A 16627-nucleotide genomic window follows, 5' to 3' on the forward strand; every position below is an offset into this window, starting at 1 on the left:
ACGATGCATTCCTTTGTTCGGCAGTTCTTTTTGTCGCCGTCGCACCATCGTACACACGATCTTTGTTGGTATTTTTGTATATACAAATGCTTATGATAGTCTAAAATTATATACAACTATATAGTATGCATCGGCGGCAGTTCGTAGTTTTTGCGGCGTTCAACGGTGCAATGCACACTTCTAATTGAAGTGTAATATAAACGGGCACTAAAAGTGCAGCGTTTACGATCTGGCCACAAGTTCGTCGTTGGCTCGTTGGGTTTGGGCATTAGAAAAATTGAGATCTAGAAAAATAAATAAATATGAAAATCTGGGCTAAGTCCGGGAGGCAGTAGTGAACCATTTAGTAATTTGCCGATTAAATTAATGTATACGCTTTAAAGTTTCAGAAACTAAACAATGTTTTAGTCAAATTGAAATCATAAATTCAATTCTGTCGCAATTTTAGTTATATTCGACATATCTGAAGACTTTTGAAGTCCTATACAATTTGTATCCTCAAATACTAAATTTGAAGGATAATTTCGTTCTTAAGTTCTCACACCCCTAGTAGTACCTGGCTAGTGCAAAAGTTATCACACCTTCCGTAAGATCCTTGAAAGACAGGTCATCAGTATAGTTTTCAAAACCCAGAGCCCACGGCCCACAACTAGACAACGACGCCTGAGACTGCGACGTCGGCACCCAAAGGCGACAACGACCAGCACATAATTCAAATAAATAACAACAACAAAATGCAAGTGAGCGGCGGCGGCGACAGAGACGCGACACAACGTCCAACAAAATTGTGTCGGCAATGGCCAACAGCAGGTCCACATTATTATTATGGTCAGTCTAAAAATACGGGGCCCAGCACGAGCAACGCAAATAAAGGCCGCCAGAGAGACAGAGCCTGCGAGCTTTATTCTATTCTGTTTTCGTAGTGCCGGGGGAAACTATCTACTAAATACTACGAGAGTTATCTTTATTATTTTGTAAGCGTCGTTTGGATTTAGGAGGCTTCGAAAATGCCACCGAAAAAGCCGCCTCCGCTGGTGCCGAAGAAGCCAAATCCCAGCATGAACTACGAGGTGCTAATCTATCTGAATTCGTTCTACTTTGGCATGTTCGCATGCTGTGAGTTGGCCATGGGCCTGTTGAAGGCTATAAATCTGAGCTACACAGGCCACGCAATGGCGCAGGATTCGGTAGTGATGATTAGTTTCATATTGCTGGAGACGATACGCCTGATATTGGGACGCAAGGGTTCATTGGCCGAGAGAGGTAGAAACGAATCGCGCGAGCTCGTGATAAAGATACAGATTTAAGAAGAGAGAAGAGACTATTTTTAGATCTACTATTCTTCTTATCAAGCTAATGCCAATTGTTTTCCATTTCATTTCTCTTCAGGTTGGACTGCTATTTTATCAGTTTTTCTAACCGCTCCCTGCTTTCTGGGTGTCTCCTATCTATTGCTGTTGCAAACCTACAAACTGCGTTTGGAGTATTGTCTCTGCACGCTGCAGATCGGTTTGTATATAACCGAATTGTGGTATGCGATACTATTCGTTTTCTCACTATGTCGTCCAGTAACTTATGATTAGTAGTATGTGCTAAGTACTAGCAGCAACAACAAATACAACAACTAGAAGAAGTCAAACATTTATATATATACAGAAGAAGAAGTGTAGGAAAAAAGGCGTTTGTCAGACGCTCCGATTAGCAATATACAAATATATGTAGAGCGCTGACTTGCTCATGCCCAGAAGCCAATATATGGTGATTATATGTATGTATATCTAGTAATATGTATAATAGGGCTTTAGCATATACATAAATGTATAAAATGGTTTTATATACAAACAAAACACAAAAACAGAACCTAAAGTAAAAATGTTAACATTTAAGCATCAATTGGAACCAATATAAGACAACAAATACTTGAATAATTTTCACATTTTTAAGACAACTTTTTTTGTATAAAAACTATTTACGATGGAACAAGCCAAAAACAAACAAAAAAAAACTTAAAAAGTACTGCAAAAAGGAAGATTCTTCAAACGAGCAACATTTTATGTATGACGTAGAAATGAAAACAAAATCTCTCATCCCATTAAGAAACCATGCCCCTTCATAAAAATTCGAACAAACACTCAAAATTCTAGTCATGCTCTAATTTTAAAAATGTAAATTGTGCTTAAAGTATTAAAAACATGAAAGAAGGCTAAGCTCATAGCAACAGACTAAATACGAGTATATGATGAAAAGCTAAAACCAAAAACAAGTTGTTAGTTCTCATAGGAAATAGATTACATGCTATACATAGTCATCAGAGGAAGGATTCTTCTAGAACTCTTTATCTCCCTCTCTCTCTCTCTCTCTCTAGAAAATAGGAGGCCATAATACAGCAAACAAACAACCCACAAACAATTCTGAAAGATGTGTGTACTTTAATGAAATACTTTATATAACATACATACACATATATATAGTATGTATAGATGATAAAGCTAGTCTAGGATATATAGCTCTCGGTCAAGACGACTTTACTTACAACCATTTAAATTTAAACTAACATACCAGCATACAAGTACTAAACGTTAATAGGCGAAGGAAACCCATTAAACACATAGTGTTTAGACTCAAGCAAAAATAGTGTTACTGTTCAGTCGTTCTTTCAAAAAGCCCTCCAATACATATTCTGCAGAGAATTGTTCCGCTGCTGCCCTTTTGGCGCACCATTCTTTTTTCATTTAGAGAAAACCAAGATCAATTTCATTGACTCTGTGTCCATGCTAAAAACTAATAATAGATTTAAAAATAGAAATACTAAAAATAGTTATTATTGAAAACCTAGTCCTACGGTCAGGCAGTAAATAATTTGCACACAAATGGAACTGAGTGGAAAGCTTCAAAAAGCAAATCGAAAAGAAGATATCTTTGTTTATGTAACCAATTCCAATTGGCACAAATTCGACAAGTTTCGGTGCAAACAATTTACATATCTGACCACACCTTAACAAAACCAATGCTAGTCAACACACTCACACACACAGAACAACAACTATCAAGCCAAGCAATTTCGTACAACTTGCCAAAGTGTGAACAAATTTAAGACTTTTATGTGGTTTCATAGCAAATTGGCGCACAGTTGAAGTAAAAATACAAATCTGTAAGCACAATTCTTCACTGGCGCTGCTAACTGTAAAGCTATGCTAGTCAGGACGCCCACCACATACTACTTAATTAAAATATCTGGCCTGATATCCTTCAATACAATTTCTAATGCTCGCTTTAAGTTGACCAATTGATTGATTTGTATAATACATACGTGTATATACTATATTTTTTCTATGTTTTTTGTTAAACGCAAAATGTTAACATAATTTTTAAAATGCCGTAGTCAACTGGAAAAGGAAACCAAAATAATAATAAGAACTAGCTAAAGAATTGAAAATGATTAAAATTTAATGATAAAACACAAAGCATCCCATAGAGGAAACCAAACTGTAAATTTAGTTAAAAAGAAAAATGAAAACAAAAGGTTTTATGACAAATTATATACACATGAATGAAATACCAATTAAAGAACTACAAAACATAAATACATATGTGTTTCATATTTTAATTATTTACAATTTAAAGGGCAACATTAAGACTCACACCCTTCCCGGAGTTACGAAAATATGGATACCATGTTTGATTATTCCAGCTCTTAGACTTTCTGATATTCCAAAACCCATTTCTTCAAACAAGACTATTGATCTCAAACTCTTTATCTCGATTTTGTAAGTATCAAAAAGCAATCAAAGAGAATATTGTCTAAGGAAATGAAAACTCTCCCAAATTATAATTATTACTCAAAATTGTGGTAGGCTTGGTATTTTAAAATTCCAGACAATTTTTACACGTACTGTCTCACATTTGTCCAGACCTTGAAAATCTCAACTTCTCTAACACAAAAATTGCTACATATTTGTGGCAATTTAGCGGTAGGAGTAAGTACACAAAAAAATTGGTACATATTTCAGACACAATACATAAACAAAATTCGCAATGAGTTCCATGGATAAGTCCCACAAGAGTGGTAAGCATCTGATTATCTTATGTATATTTCATGATGATGCAACCGAGCCATGACTTACAGAAGAGGCTTTTGGGCAGTCTCAATCGAGTTGCAGTCGTCGCGTTATGTGGAAATTGAGCGATGAGGTGGAGACCTTCGACTCCATCGTCAACTATCGCCGCGTGCCATCACGGACTCTGCAGTCAACGAATGTGACAACTGAGCAGCAGCCTCAGGCAAGTACGAGCAAAGCCTGCAGCTCCTCCAACTATGCGGCCGATGCCTGGCATCAGATCTTCAAACTGATACGCAGTAATAAATTAGCCGAGGAGTTGAATCACCAGCCCAGTGCTTCGCCCAGCCTGGCGCTTCGCTACAAGCCCTCGCGTGAGTCCCTAAAGTACAGACGCAGCAAGGATTTGTCCGCTGAGAAAGCTGTGCAGCAAAAACAACAACAACAACAGCAATTGCAACAACAGCAGCTGCAACAACTGCAAGCCACAACTATAGCACCACCGCCGGCTAAGGTCCACAGACTGATCATCACAGACTTGAAAATGGAATCGTGTTGTTTGCCGCCGCAACAAATGGCCGTGGTCCGTGAGGTGGCGCCTACATTTGCAGCGCGCATACCCAACGACACGGACTCGTGTTGCTCCGGTGAACTGGAGGCTCCACAGAATAGTCCCGTGATGAACGTCTCCGTTTCCAGCATGTTGGCATCCGCCAATGCGCAAACACAGCCCCAGCGCATATCGCCGCCGACCGCCAAACTAATGCTGACCAATGGGAATGTGACCAAGCCAGCAAATAGTTGCGCCTCCTTCATCAGCACTCAAAATTCGGCGACAAAATCGAACAATACAGCTCCTCCAAATCAACAAAAACGCCGTCAGGGCACCGCAAATAATGGAAATAAAATGACAACGACCTCGACGACAATGACGATGACCACAGGGAATAAGTGGAGTGGAAATGCGGGTGGCAAGCAAAGTGGCAGCAGCAGCAACAACATGAATTTTCCCACATTCCGACAGCGTCAGCTTGAGTTGCATCGATATCGTGTGCAAGTGGAACAGAGACGTTTGGACTTATTGGAGTTGAAAATTGCACGTGAACGCGAGGAGGCGGTGCACAATGAGATACTCTTTCACAAGGATCTGCAAATCCGGGAGCATCAGATGAAATCCTTCGACGACTGTTCTAACGCGTAAGCCAATTACGATGCAATGAATAAAGGCCAACTAAACTCCCTGGACTCTTCACAGTAACCCAACAAAATCTCAAGTTAATAACCAAAATTCGCCATGTTCAACACAATAGCAAGAGTAAAAGCAAAAAGCAATAAAACCGAATACAACAATACCCTTTGTCATTTGTAGTTTTCGAGATAGGCAGCAGTAATTTAAGCTAGATTGTAAATTGCAAACCGTTACGATACACAGCCACTGTCTGCCTGCTGTTGGGCAGCCCTGAGAAGTGTGAAACCCAGAATTGCGCTTTAAATAAAGAAGCAGCTAGTAGTTGGAAAATCTATCGAAGAGGAAGAGTGAAAGAAGTACACAACCATTTTTGAAGAGGTGGTATCAGATTTGACTGACTCCAATGAGCTCCCAACTTTGAGAAAGAAAGGTGGCACGCATCTGCAGCAACTACGATGTAACAAATGTTTCCAAGCTTTTTAATTGCAAAGATGCCTAAGACAACAATTCAGAAAGCCAACAAATCCGACTCCAAAAAGCATTAAAACGGATGTCGTGCGCAAACTGAAGCACATCAGCGGAGAGGGAATCGTTTGCGTAGGAATGACTAAATATGCTTAGCTCCTTTAGATTAGTGCTCAATAATTACCAAACTAATAAATCATACGAAGATAAACTTAATAGGCACCATCTCCTACAGTCGACAAAGGGGCAACACCTACTTTGAAATCATACTAACGGCATTTCATGTCATCAACACAGATATATCGTCCACAAAGTTATCGATAACACATCACATGTAATCGTTAACTATGCCAAGTTGCGCTATGTTTCGCGACACAGCGTACCACTCAAAAAGAAACAAAAGTCAGAAAACACAAAATCTAAATTCAAGTAAACACTATTTAAAATTCGATTAGCAATTTCCACGTTACCGATAAGTGGGTGGTCAAATAATTCCACATCACTCAAAGGTATCGTGGTAACTTAAACCCAAAGAAGCTAGATAGTTGTAAACAAGTACGTGAGCACCATGTTGATAAATATGTGTAGAGTGTGTGGTAGAAGCAACATATGCACTCGAAGTCTGAATCTATTCGAAGAGACTAACCGGAAGTTGCTACGCCACATAAATATGCTTACAGGACTACGCGTAAGATAAAACACAACTTTAAAGCTATATTCGTCTTAAACTATATTCGTTTATGAATTCCAGTTAAAACACCAACAGGATGCACCCGGCTTTATATGCCTTTGTTGTCAGTCCGATCTGCGCATAGCCATGGCTTTCCGCAAGCTCTGTATAAAGACGCAAAAGAAATGGCAACCGCCTCAAACGCAGACTCAAACAAAACAAGATCTCCCATCACAAAGTGATGTGGATTCCGATGAAGTTGAAGCGGAGGGAGACAGCCTAAGTCAAAGTACTCGCCAAATACCTAAGCGTGTGGCTCGAAAAGAAAAAGTATGCATAAGAGAAATGAATAGTGAAGAATCTGAGCCATCCAAGCCAGAGCAGACTCTTTTAGTTGTGTTGAAAGATGAGACCAGCATGAGCGATGTGTTGAGCGAGGCCGCTGACGACGAACACGATCGCTTAGACTTGAGTTATGACACTAAAATGGAAACAGAGGCAGAGGGAAGCAGCGACCAAGATTATGTTCAACCAGTGTCGGCATCCGCTGATCGGGGCAAAGGTCGCAAGCATAAAGATAAGGATAGAATTACTAAACCACAAAATCCCAAAGTATATATTTGTGAGCTGTGCGGCTTACATGTAAAAGCGAAGGTCTCGTTCGAGCGGCACATACGAAAGCACACGGGCGAACGACCATTTCCATGCGAGTAAGTCGAATACGAGATTCCCCTTTCTCACCTCATTCAAATACATTGGGAATAATCGTTTCAATTAACTGTCATATGCATGTGTGTGTTACATAGGCTGTGCACGGCCCGTTTTCTGTCCGCTGCTGAGTTACGTGCCCACCATCTTACACACACTGGGGAACGCCCCTTTCCCTGTCGCTACTGCGACCGCAAATACGTCAGCTATATGGGGCGTCTCAAGCATGAGCGCATACACACTAATGAACGGCCGTTTGTCTGTGCGGAATGCGGCAAAGGTAAGGATATGCAATAAACATGTAGCATATTCCTGAAGCTAATTCCGTTGATTATTCTTTTTTAATAGCCTTTACCAATTCCTATATTTTGAAGAACCATATGCTGGTACATACGGGCGAGCGGTTGTTTAGGTAAGTTTCAAGTTCTTTGTCGACTAGTTTGTTAATTTGTAATATTCATTAACAGGTGTGATCTCTGCGAGCGCTCTTTTCAGCGTAAAACCCATTTAAGAACACATTACCGCTCGAATACTCATAAACATAACGTGGAGAAGCACGAAAATACGCAACTCTCGGAATCTCCAGCAGAAGCAGTAACCGTCCCACCTTTAGCGGATGCTTCTAAAAATAGTTACAACATGAGCTTACATTGCAGTGTAAATCTGTAATACAATGGATAAATCGTTTGCAACTTACGACATGCAATGAATATAAAACGTAATCCTGCAGTTGATTCGTTTGACTGTTCCTCTCTCTCGCAGGAATAGCTTTCATAGAAATCATGTAGAACGTGCCACTGTTTTCTAAACGTCAAATCCAGTTGGTTTATAAATGCTTTATTAATGTTAGTTTAGAATAGAAAATTGAAAGACTAAAGGTTTTGCTACATTCGAATCAATGATGAAAACAGTTTTGAAGCCCTGCAATTATCGAAGGAATAGGTAAGTGGTGGATTCCATCCTTTACTTTAAAGCCAGATAATGATTGTAAGAATTAATTACAGCTGAAGTCAAATGTTCCAGAATTCATATGAAAAGCTTTCCAAAGAAACTGTTTGTTTCCAAAGAAAATAGTTGGAATACGGATTTGTATAAATTCCGGCAAAGAAGCGATATTTTTCGAACTCCAGCTAAAATCTTTAGAATACTTACCCACCAAAGAAATGCAACTCAAATTTGTAAGAATAATAGAAAATATAGAGCCAAATATTAATGCAGCTCGTTAAAATGTTCTTTAAATACCAGGTAACGAATATCGTAGAAGTAATCCAACATTTATGGTAGCTTTAACTACAAAACATAGATTATAAGCAAATTTGGTTTATATTTTAAGGATAAGGATTAGGATGGGGGGTGTACTTATGGATAAATTAAATCTAAACAATAATTTCGTAAACTTACAACTTAACAGTTTTATAAATACAGAAAATCTACTGATAGACTTGGATAGCTGATTTAATAGCTTGCTTTTCGACATTACGTTTATGCACTGTCGAGCGATAATGCGTGACAAGGTGAGTATTGCGGGTAAAGGACTTCTCGCACGCTTCACAGCTGTAAAAGAACGGAAAGCAAAATATTAAAAACAACGCAGCATTTTCCTAAAGACGACTTACTGAAAAGCACGCTCGCCTGTGTGTACCAGCATGTGATTTTTAAGTATGTAAGCCGTGGTAAACGCCTTTCCACAGTCGTTGCAGGCGAAGGGCCGAGTATTGGTGTGAGTCCGTTCGTGCTTTACGCGCGTGCTGTAGTCCGTAAAGCGACGCCCGCAATATTGGCACGGAAAAGGACGCTCTCCAGTGTGTCGACGCATGTGACGCTTGAGCTCGGAAGTGGTGCAAAAGCTATCCTTACAGATTCTGAAAAATAAATGCTCTTAGTATATAGTCATTCAAGGGATAACAACAATTAACCAATTATTTATTGTTCAGAATTCATAATATTTAGATACCTACTCGCATTGATAGTGCTTTTCTCCTCGATGGCGACGACAATGCAGTTCGAAAGCCATTCGTCCGGTTACGTGATTGCCGCACTGTTCACAAATAAACACTCCCCGACCACTGCCTCGCCCCGCGGAATCCTTCGACTTATTTTTAAGTTTAGTCTGCGGTCGTGGTTTCTGGGCTTTTGCTATTTTAACATCAGATTCATCGTCCAAGACATTGTCCAGAGCCTCCTCATATTCGGATATATACTCGTAATCAGCCGTGGTAATATATTCTTCCTCAACTTCTGGCTCCGTGTTATAGCATTTTAAGTCCTCCTCCACTACCATATTGAATTCCGACTCGTCCATCAGCGACTCGTGTGAGTCCTTTGCCATCACCTCCACAAGTTCAACGCTGCTGGGCATGCAATCTGTGTCTGGTTCTATTTTTGGGTCTGCCTCGACTGTGGGATCTCCATTTGCTTTTGAGATAACCGCCGATTTGTAGCTAACTGGAATTTCGTCCCGTTGGGCTTCGGTCAACATATCTAAGAGTTGAAGCTGTGCAGTCAGAAAACGGTTTCGAAATTTGATCGCATCCAGGAGCTCGGTGTGGCAACACTGGCATATTAGAGTAGGCAAACATTCGTAGTCCTCCAGCTTAAAATGTATGTTAATTAACTAGTAGGAGATATGCGAACAAATTTGTGATTGCGGACTTACCAGGAGCCCTGTTAGAGTCTGTATATGCCAAAGTAGTTTGCGATTGCGATTCTCGAATATAACGAACGACTTTTTAGCCGTCGCATATTTGCTGCACACTCTGCACACGTTTTTCAGCATTCTTTAGCAGCTCGGCGTTGATTAAACGTACTAATATTTACTATTAATTCAACTGAAAACATAAACAGTGAAAAAGCGGCGACTGCACAGCTGTTTGTTGCATTGCGCCATTCACAGTGCGACGCGTGTGCTGTTTAAAAGATTATTCTGCATATCACGGGCAGCAGTCCATTTAGTGGCGAAACCACCTGAAGGGTGTGTAAATTATGTTTATTTTAAAGTTTTTATTTGCACCACCGAACGAGATGGTCGATGGTAGTAATATATTTAATCAAAATGAGTTAGATCTTAACAGGATAATCGTAATTTGAAAGACTTTTTTAATAAATATACTTTTTTAGCCTGTATAGAATTCCTAAATTACTTACCTCGCTGATATGTTTTCTAAATATTTATGCACAATTACAACTGAATTTTAATTTATAATTGTATTATTCAGTGTGCCAATCAGTGTAAATAATGTTAATATACATACAGTACGTGCTAAGGAAAATTTTTGAGTTACAGCTATCTACATATGTATGTTGTGTTTGTATTCATATTCTTATGTCGAGGAGATTTTAAATTTTAATGAATAATTCTGTTTAGTCTTCGTCCTCCTGCCGACTATATACTTGCAATCGTTGCTCTAGTGAGGCGAGGGCTTGATTCTCCACGTTACGCTTGTGTGCATTGGACCGATTATGGGTTAAAAGATGCGTACTCAGCAAGAAGGATTTATCGCAAAGATCACACCTATAAGCAAAACGAAATATGTATTATTTATATGAAATAAAAGTTGAGGCTGTTGCAGTTTCTAAATATGCTAAAATTCCATTAAACTATTGAGTTATTCGGCTTGAAAAGTTTTTTAGGTATTCTTCAAGCAACCCGCTAGCTCATTTTGAAACACAATAACTCAATCATTTTGTGGGTGGAATACAATTTTGAAATTTCGATTTGGAACCAGGAACCTGCTTGAATTATAGTCAATATAATAAATAATAAATATATATAAACCTGTGGGTACGCTGTCCTGAATGTACCAGCATGTGATTTTTAAGTATGTAACCAGTTGTGAATGCTTTCCCGCAAGTTGTGCATTTGTAGGGCCGTTCATTGGTGTGAGTACGTTCGTGTTTAACGCGGGTAGTGTAATCAGTAAAGCGTCGACCACAATATTGGCATGGGAAGGGTCGTTCGCCCGTGTGCTTTCGCATGTGTCGTTTTAGCTCCGAGGTAGTGCAAAAACGATCCGTACAGATTCTGAAGGAATCAAAATTGATATATTTGTATAATATGTTAATTGATGCACTTACTCGCATTGGAATTCTTTTTCGCCTCGATGACGACGGCAATGCAATTCGAAGGCGACACGTCCGCTTATATGATTTCCACATTGTTCGCAAATAAAAACGCCCTGACCTCGGGGTTTCTTTTGTTTTTTGGCAGCTAATGCTGCTTGCCGTGCCGCTTTGTTTTTAGGTACATCCGGCTCGAACTCATCGTCCAGTATGTTGTCCAAGACAGCCTCCTCGTCTTCGGAATCATATTCGAACTCAGGCTTAATGTTAGAGACCATTGCTTCGGGCACAATGACCAGATCTTGCGTTTTCTGTTGGCTAGCTTCTTCTTGCTGTATCTCGAGCTTGACTTCTTGTTCGAATTCATCTTGCTCTGCTACGTCAAAGTTCAGGTCATCCTCGTCGTCTGCAACTATTATGTTATCAAAATCATCAATCGATTGCGATTCTTCCGTTAGCATTGGCTTAGAGTCAAACTCTTCAAAATCAAAATATTCTTCAGGATCCACAGATTCCACTTGTTCTGGTTCTGATCGCTGAACTATATGGCCTGCCACGGATATCCTATAATCTTCGGTTATTTCCAGGCGTTGCTCCTCACTTAGGGCCGCCAATAGCTCTTTTTGCGCTTTAATGCAACGTTCCCGAAACTTAATGGCATCGTTTAGTTCGCAGTAACAACACTCACAAATAAGATCAGGCAGACAAGAGAAGCTCTCCAGCTAAAATGTAAGAGAAATTGTAACAAATATTGTTGACAATCTCGAGTAATACTAAAAAACTTGCCCATATGCCTGTAATCATCTCAATGCATGTGAGTATTTTGCGATTGTTTTTGTCATAGATTCGCAGCGCCTTCTTCCCGCTTGCGTACTTGCTGCACACGCGGCAAACGTTTTTAAACATTTTATTCATGCTTATAGTGTAGATTTTTTTTTATTTGTAAGTAAATTTTATTAATTTTACGAACGCCAGTCGCCAGCTGTTTATTTTGTTAGTCGTTCACAATGGCACAGAACGCTAGCGTTGCCACTTTTTGTTTAAACGCGTACTTACCTCCAGCCTTTTCTGTAATTTAATTCAAATTTGCCATAACAGCTTTTTAATATAATTTATTAGCTACATATTATACAAGTTTTATAAAAAAAAAATAATTTATAGCAGAAAATTAAGAGACATTTTTCATGCAAATAATACTAATGTTGCCCACTGTCAGCCGGCGAACAGCTGTTAAGTGGACGCCTACGCGATGGCTAGTCTTGAATGGTAAGTTTAAGAAAAAATAAACAATTTGTTATAAAAAGCGTTCCACTTTGCAATCCAAATTGATAGGATTTGTGTGCCACGCTGCTATGAAGTCACGAAGAACCATTTGCAAGGCTATGAGACGTACGAGCATCCGCTGAAGCAGCAGACTGTAACCGTAAGTTTTCCACTTCCGTTTGTATCTGCATTTGTTATATTTCTATAATTTTTCACAGGTGGTGGATAGCAAAGGCACGCGTGCGCCCAGTCTTGGCAGCAATGCCAGCAGTCGCTCATCCAGCCTCTCCCTGTTAACCGAATCTATAAGCCAGACATTTGAAGGCACCGATCCCCTGTCCCAGTTCGCCCGCCAGGAGCTGGAATTTAACGATCCGCTTACTCAGTTGTCCAGTGAATATGTGAGTTTAAAATTGAGAGACAATACTATCCTTGCTAACGTTTGTCGCTGCAGGAACTCAAGTCGAAACGACGGGAAAAGCAACCGCCGGAGGACACCTTGAATTGGAGCACACGTCGTCTGGGAATTTTAAATCGCTTCACCACCAATGAGAAGTTGTCGCTATCAACAAGTTTCCTGTGCACCAGCAGCATCGAGGGCGGCGGCGAAAGCAGTGAGTGCTTGCCAGATTAAATGTACTTATTAGTTAAAAGTCCTCCTCCTCAGTTAAGGCACAGACAGTGGTCGCGGACAAGGTCAAGTATCGCCTGGAGCAACTTGACCATTTTGATGATGGAAGCATGCGTCACATGATGGATTTAACGCAACAGGAATACATTCAGCGCTTCGAACAACTCAAGCAGGAGCTGGTCCAGTCCTGGCACAGTGATCAACGCGTCAAAGCATTGAAAATAGCCATACAATGCGCCAAAATGCTGGCAGACACCACCGTGCTTCAGTTCTATCCCAGTCAGTTCGTGCTCATCACAGATATTCTTGATGCTTTCGGCAAACTGGTGTATGAGCGATTGCGCACGAAAGCTGTGGGAGCTCCCGGAGCGTCGGCTTTAATGCTGGAACGGGAGCGGGAGAGTGCGCACGATACTTGCCAAAATTGGTTCTACAAAATAGCATCCATACGGGAGCTATTGCCGCGAGTGTATCTGGAAATGGCAATATTCAAGTGCTACGAGTTTCTCGCCCCCGACGAGTACGACTCTCTGCTCCAGCGCCTGACCTACCAATTGCGGGGAATTGCAGATCCTTTGGTGTCCAGCTATGCACGCTGCTATCTGGTGCGGGTGGGCACACCGGTGACACACAACAAGGCGTACATACGAGAAAATTTCAAGGATTTGTTCATCATATATCCGCAGGTTTGAACCTTAACCTACTGACGAAATATTGTTTCTGTAATTGTATTATTGCGTTGAAGATTTTTCGCTTGGTCTCTCGCTTCAATCTGCATCCAGAAATTATTACCGCCAGCACCTATTTGCAGTTGTATGCCCCAGCCTTTGATTTTATGTTGCAATCGTTAGTTCACAAATGTGAGCTCTATACCGAGGATCTGCTCGGTGACTGCAGGGATTTGAAGTACAAGTGAGTTGAGTCCTTCGCTGTCATTTGATTCTTAATATAAATGTTGATATTTTCAGTGGCGCAATACTAATGTCCATTCTAAATTCATATAAGCCGGAGTTTATTGCCTCAAATGCTTTGGAGTTCATGGAGCTTATTAACAATTCCAACACACCCGGCATTTCCAAATGTCAACTCCTACGGGCGCTCGGCAGTTGTGTGAGCAGCTGTGGACCCCTGCAGGAGCAGCGGGTTAAGTTCTTAAACACTGCCCTGCAAACAATCAACACCTTAACCGATCCCAATGACTATATCAATTGTGTGGAGACTTGGGCCCCATTTGTGGCTCAATACTTTACGGTCAGTTTGGAATCCCGTTTTAAAAATGATTTAATTCTGAGATATACATACATATTTCTTACAGATTCATGAGGTTAATCGCTTTTTGGGCGAACTAAATTCGCGCATGTGCTTGGGAAAGGCATATGAGAAGCATTACCCACAACTGCAGAGCATTTTAACTAAGATAATGCAAAATTATCGCACAATCGAGCTGCTGCTCATACAAGAGCACTTTCTGCCTTATTTGGATCTCTTCCACAGGGAATCAGTTCGCGTCGAGGTGTGCAAAAACATACTCAGCCACTATAAACAAAACAGCGAGGAGCACACTTGCGACGCCGTCGTTATCAATGCCCTCATGTATTTGGGAAAGATACTCAACGATTATGTTAAGTGAGTTAGCATGGTTGTACCATAAGGATCTATTTTTGAATCTTTCCAATTTTTGCAGTGCCCTCACTGTGGAGGACGAGCGTCGTCAGATCGGGCAACTGATCAATGGTTTCATTCATAAAGTGCATTTCGGACGCGACTTGGAACAGCAACTGAGCTTTTATGTGGAGGCACGGGGCACGTTTAGCAATTTAGATGCGGTTTATGTCACTTTAGTGTATGCCTCCTGCAAGCTGGCGATGACAACGCGCCAGCGTGTCCAGCAACACAATCGAAAAACGATGGGCTTTGTCAAGGCCTGCATCGCCTTCTGTTTTATCACCATTCCGAGCATTCAGGCGGTGCACCAGCAAATGGATTTGTATCTATTGTGTGGCCAAGTAGCGCTCATTAATCTCTGCCTGGGTCAGGGTAAGTAGAAACACAATAATATTAGCTAATTGCGATCCAAAATAGAGTCCACGAAGTTTTGAAATTATTTAGTTTCAGTTCCGAATTATTGATTTTCAAATAATTTATTCATTGTTTGGAAAATTTTTTTTGTATTAATTTTAAAGACACTTTGTTATAACTCCTGTAGTTCTCGGTTGATCACTTTCTTTTGTTTCCGATATTCCAAGTGTTATTAGATTCTGTGTTGGTTGAGTTTTAATGCAGAACTTGTTTATAATTCTTGTTTCTAGCCGATGCCTGTTTCGAGGCTGCTATATCCTTGGTTAACGAACTGCCCGCCACTGTGGACTTTGAAGGCAAGCCGCGCAGCATGGAAAGCTATTTGGTCTCCTATCTGTGCAATATGCTGGCCACTTTGGTTATTGTTCCGGACAGCCCAGAGCAGGGCGTTTTGTACTTTCTTCGTCTTTTACTCGAGGTGGTGGCAAAGTATCCATTCAAAGCGGAGAGCGCTGCGCCCACCACTATATATTTGCATGCCCTGGACATGCTTTATGTGCAGAGTCTGGACCAATTTCCCTATCACATCGAAGATGGTAAAATATTACCAACTTTTTAAATGGATTATGCTAATTGTAGCTGCTTTTCCAGTTGTCTCAAATGACGCTCTCTACGGACACGACCAGAAGTTTGTCACGGAGGTAAACAGCTTGTGTGCTCAGGTTGTGGATGGCATTCTGATGCAGCTAAAGGCATTGGGCTTAGCGCAACAACAACGCACTCAGGCGCAATTATCCTTGGAACTATTCCTGCGCATTATACGGTATGCGGACCTGGAACGTGAGCCATTATGTCATTTGGCACTCAATCTCTGGCTGTTGGCTTACAAAGCGGAGTCCCAATTAGATGCTAAGACTATTGTACGTAAAAATATCCATGACGGCTAACAAAATTTAATCAATTGCATTTATTTTGCTTGTAGCCTCAGACTCTGCGCTTTGTAGAAGACTTATATAGGCGGGTTAAGGAATCATCCCCAGCGCGTGCTCAGTGCATTGCGAAGCTGCTGTTGCGCATGCGCAACAAATGATCAACGGATTCGGAGCTGAAGGAACTTGCGGAAATTATTTGCTAGCCTCTACAGGACTTGGCGGTTGACTTGCCATTGTCCAGTTTGAAAATCAAATATTGTGTGTGTAACTTATATTGTATTATTTTTTCTATGAACTGACAATTAATTTTTAAATGTTGTGCAATTTACCGGCTGAAATAAATTATATACATGATTATATGATTAATTCATACGTGGGTTGCATTTTATATGTAACAATCAATCAAATCAAAGCCTTTAGCTGGTTGAGTTCTTTGAGTTGCATTTGATGAAAAAATTCTCTATGGAGCTCTATCTGTTTTATATTGGCATTATAGCAAAGACAACTTAGCTCCTCCTGGGTATATAATACTTTTGAGATAATATAATACTTGATAAATAAATAACTAACCACTGCTTATTTATAAAAAATAAAATGCCTAATCCACATATTTTTTTTTAAAAGCGCAGTTCA

General features: G+C 40.4%; 5 protein-coding genes across 7 annotated transcripts; 4 read left to right on the forward strand and 1 right to left on the reverse strand.

Moving 5' to 3' along the window:
- Window positions 1–885: 885 nt before the first annotated feature.
- On the forward strand, window positions 886–3584 carry LOC115623351 (transmembrane protein 216). Of its 2 annotated transcripts, none has more exons than XM_030517635.1 (2): window positions 886–1263; window positions 1390–3584. In XM_030517635.1, exons 1-2 carry the CDS (start codon window positions 1008–1010, stop codon window positions 1581–1583), a joined length of 450 nt encoding a protein of 149 aa, XP_030373495.1. In that variant the 5' UTR covers window positions 886–1007; the 3' UTR covers window positions 1584–3584. The 2 variants fall into 2 exon arrangements, 1 of the variants encoding a protein (XP_030373495.1); XR_003995405.1 differs by having other exon boundaries at window positions 958–1070; window positions 1390–1476.
- Window positions 3585–3903: 319 nt separating this feature from the next.
- On the forward strand, window positions 3904–5410 carry LOC115624048 (probable basic-leucine zipper transcription factor N). 2 transcript variants are annotated; one of them, XM_030518628.1, is made up of 3 exons: window positions 3904–4066; window positions 4127–5255; window positions 5314–5410. In XM_030518628.1, exons 1-3 carry the CDS (start codon window positions 4036–4038, stop codon window positions 5366–5368), a joined length of 1215 nt encoding a protein of 404 aa, XP_030374488.1. In that variant the 5' UTR covers window positions 3904–4035; the 3' UTR covers window positions 5369–5410. The 2 variants fall into 2 exon arrangements, with proteins under 2 accessions (XP_030374488.1, XP_030374489.1); XM_030518629.1 differs by having other exon boundaries at window positions 3910–4066; window positions 4127–5410.
- A 561-nt stretch (window positions 5411–5971) lies between these two features.
- LOC115623943 (transcription factor Ouib-like) lies at window positions 5972–7802 on the forward strand. Its single transcript, XM_030518505.1, has 5 exons — window positions 5972–6400; window positions 6464–7092; window positions 7189–7370; window positions 7439–7502; window positions 7558–7802. Exons 1-5 carry the CDS (start codon window positions 6281–6283, stop codon window positions 7757–7759), a joined length of 1197 nt encoding a protein of 398 aa, XP_030374365.1. The 5' UTR covers window positions 5972–6280; the 3' UTR covers window positions 7760–7802.
- Window positions 7803–8505: 703 nt separating this feature from the next.
- On the reverse strand, window positions 8506–12118 carry LOC115623756 (oocyte zinc finger protein XlCOF8.4-like). The gene is made up of 8 exons (XM_030518291.1): window positions 11936–12118; window positions 11165–11871; window positions 10866–11111; window positions 10454–10601; window positions 9747–9869; window positions 9049–9683; window positions 8707–8952; window positions 8506–8644 (listed from the first exon to the last, which is right to left on the reverse strand). The coding sequence occupies exons 1-8, from the start codon at window positions 12062–12064 to the stop codon at window positions 8521–8523; spliced, it is 2358 nt and encodes a 785-aa protein (XP_030374151.1). The 5' UTR covers window positions 12065–12118; the 3' UTR covers window positions 8506–8520.
- Window positions 12119–12390: 272 nt separating this feature from the next.
- Window positions 12391–16366, forward strand: LOC115623700 (VPS35 endosomal protein sorting factor-like). Its single transcript, XM_030518176.1, has 12 exons — window positions 12391–12415; window positions 12482–12572; window positions 12631–12813; window positions 12867–13026; window positions 13080–13729; window positions 13789–13955; window positions 14012–14294; window positions 14359–14669; window positions 14728–15080; window positions 15353–15658; window positions 15714–15982; window positions 16045–16366. Exons 1-12 carry the CDS (start codon window positions 12399–12401, stop codon window positions 16150–16152), a joined length of 2898 nt encoding a protein of 965 aa, XP_030374036.1. The 5' UTR covers window positions 12391–12398; the 3' UTR covers window positions 16153–16366.
- Window positions 16367–16627: the final 261 nt, after the last annotated feature.

The sequence above is a fragment of the Scaptodrosophila lebanonensis genome, unplaced genomic scaffold, assembly GCF_003285725.1.
Source record: "Scaptodrosophila lebanonensis strain 11010-0011.00,11010-0021.00 unplaced genomic scaffold, SlebRS2 tig00000053-arrow-pilon, whole genome shotgun sequence".
Classification (NCBI taxonomy): domain Eukaryota; kingdom Metazoa; phylum Arthropoda; class Insecta; order Diptera; family Drosophilidae; genus Scaptodrosophila; species Scaptodrosophila lebanonensis.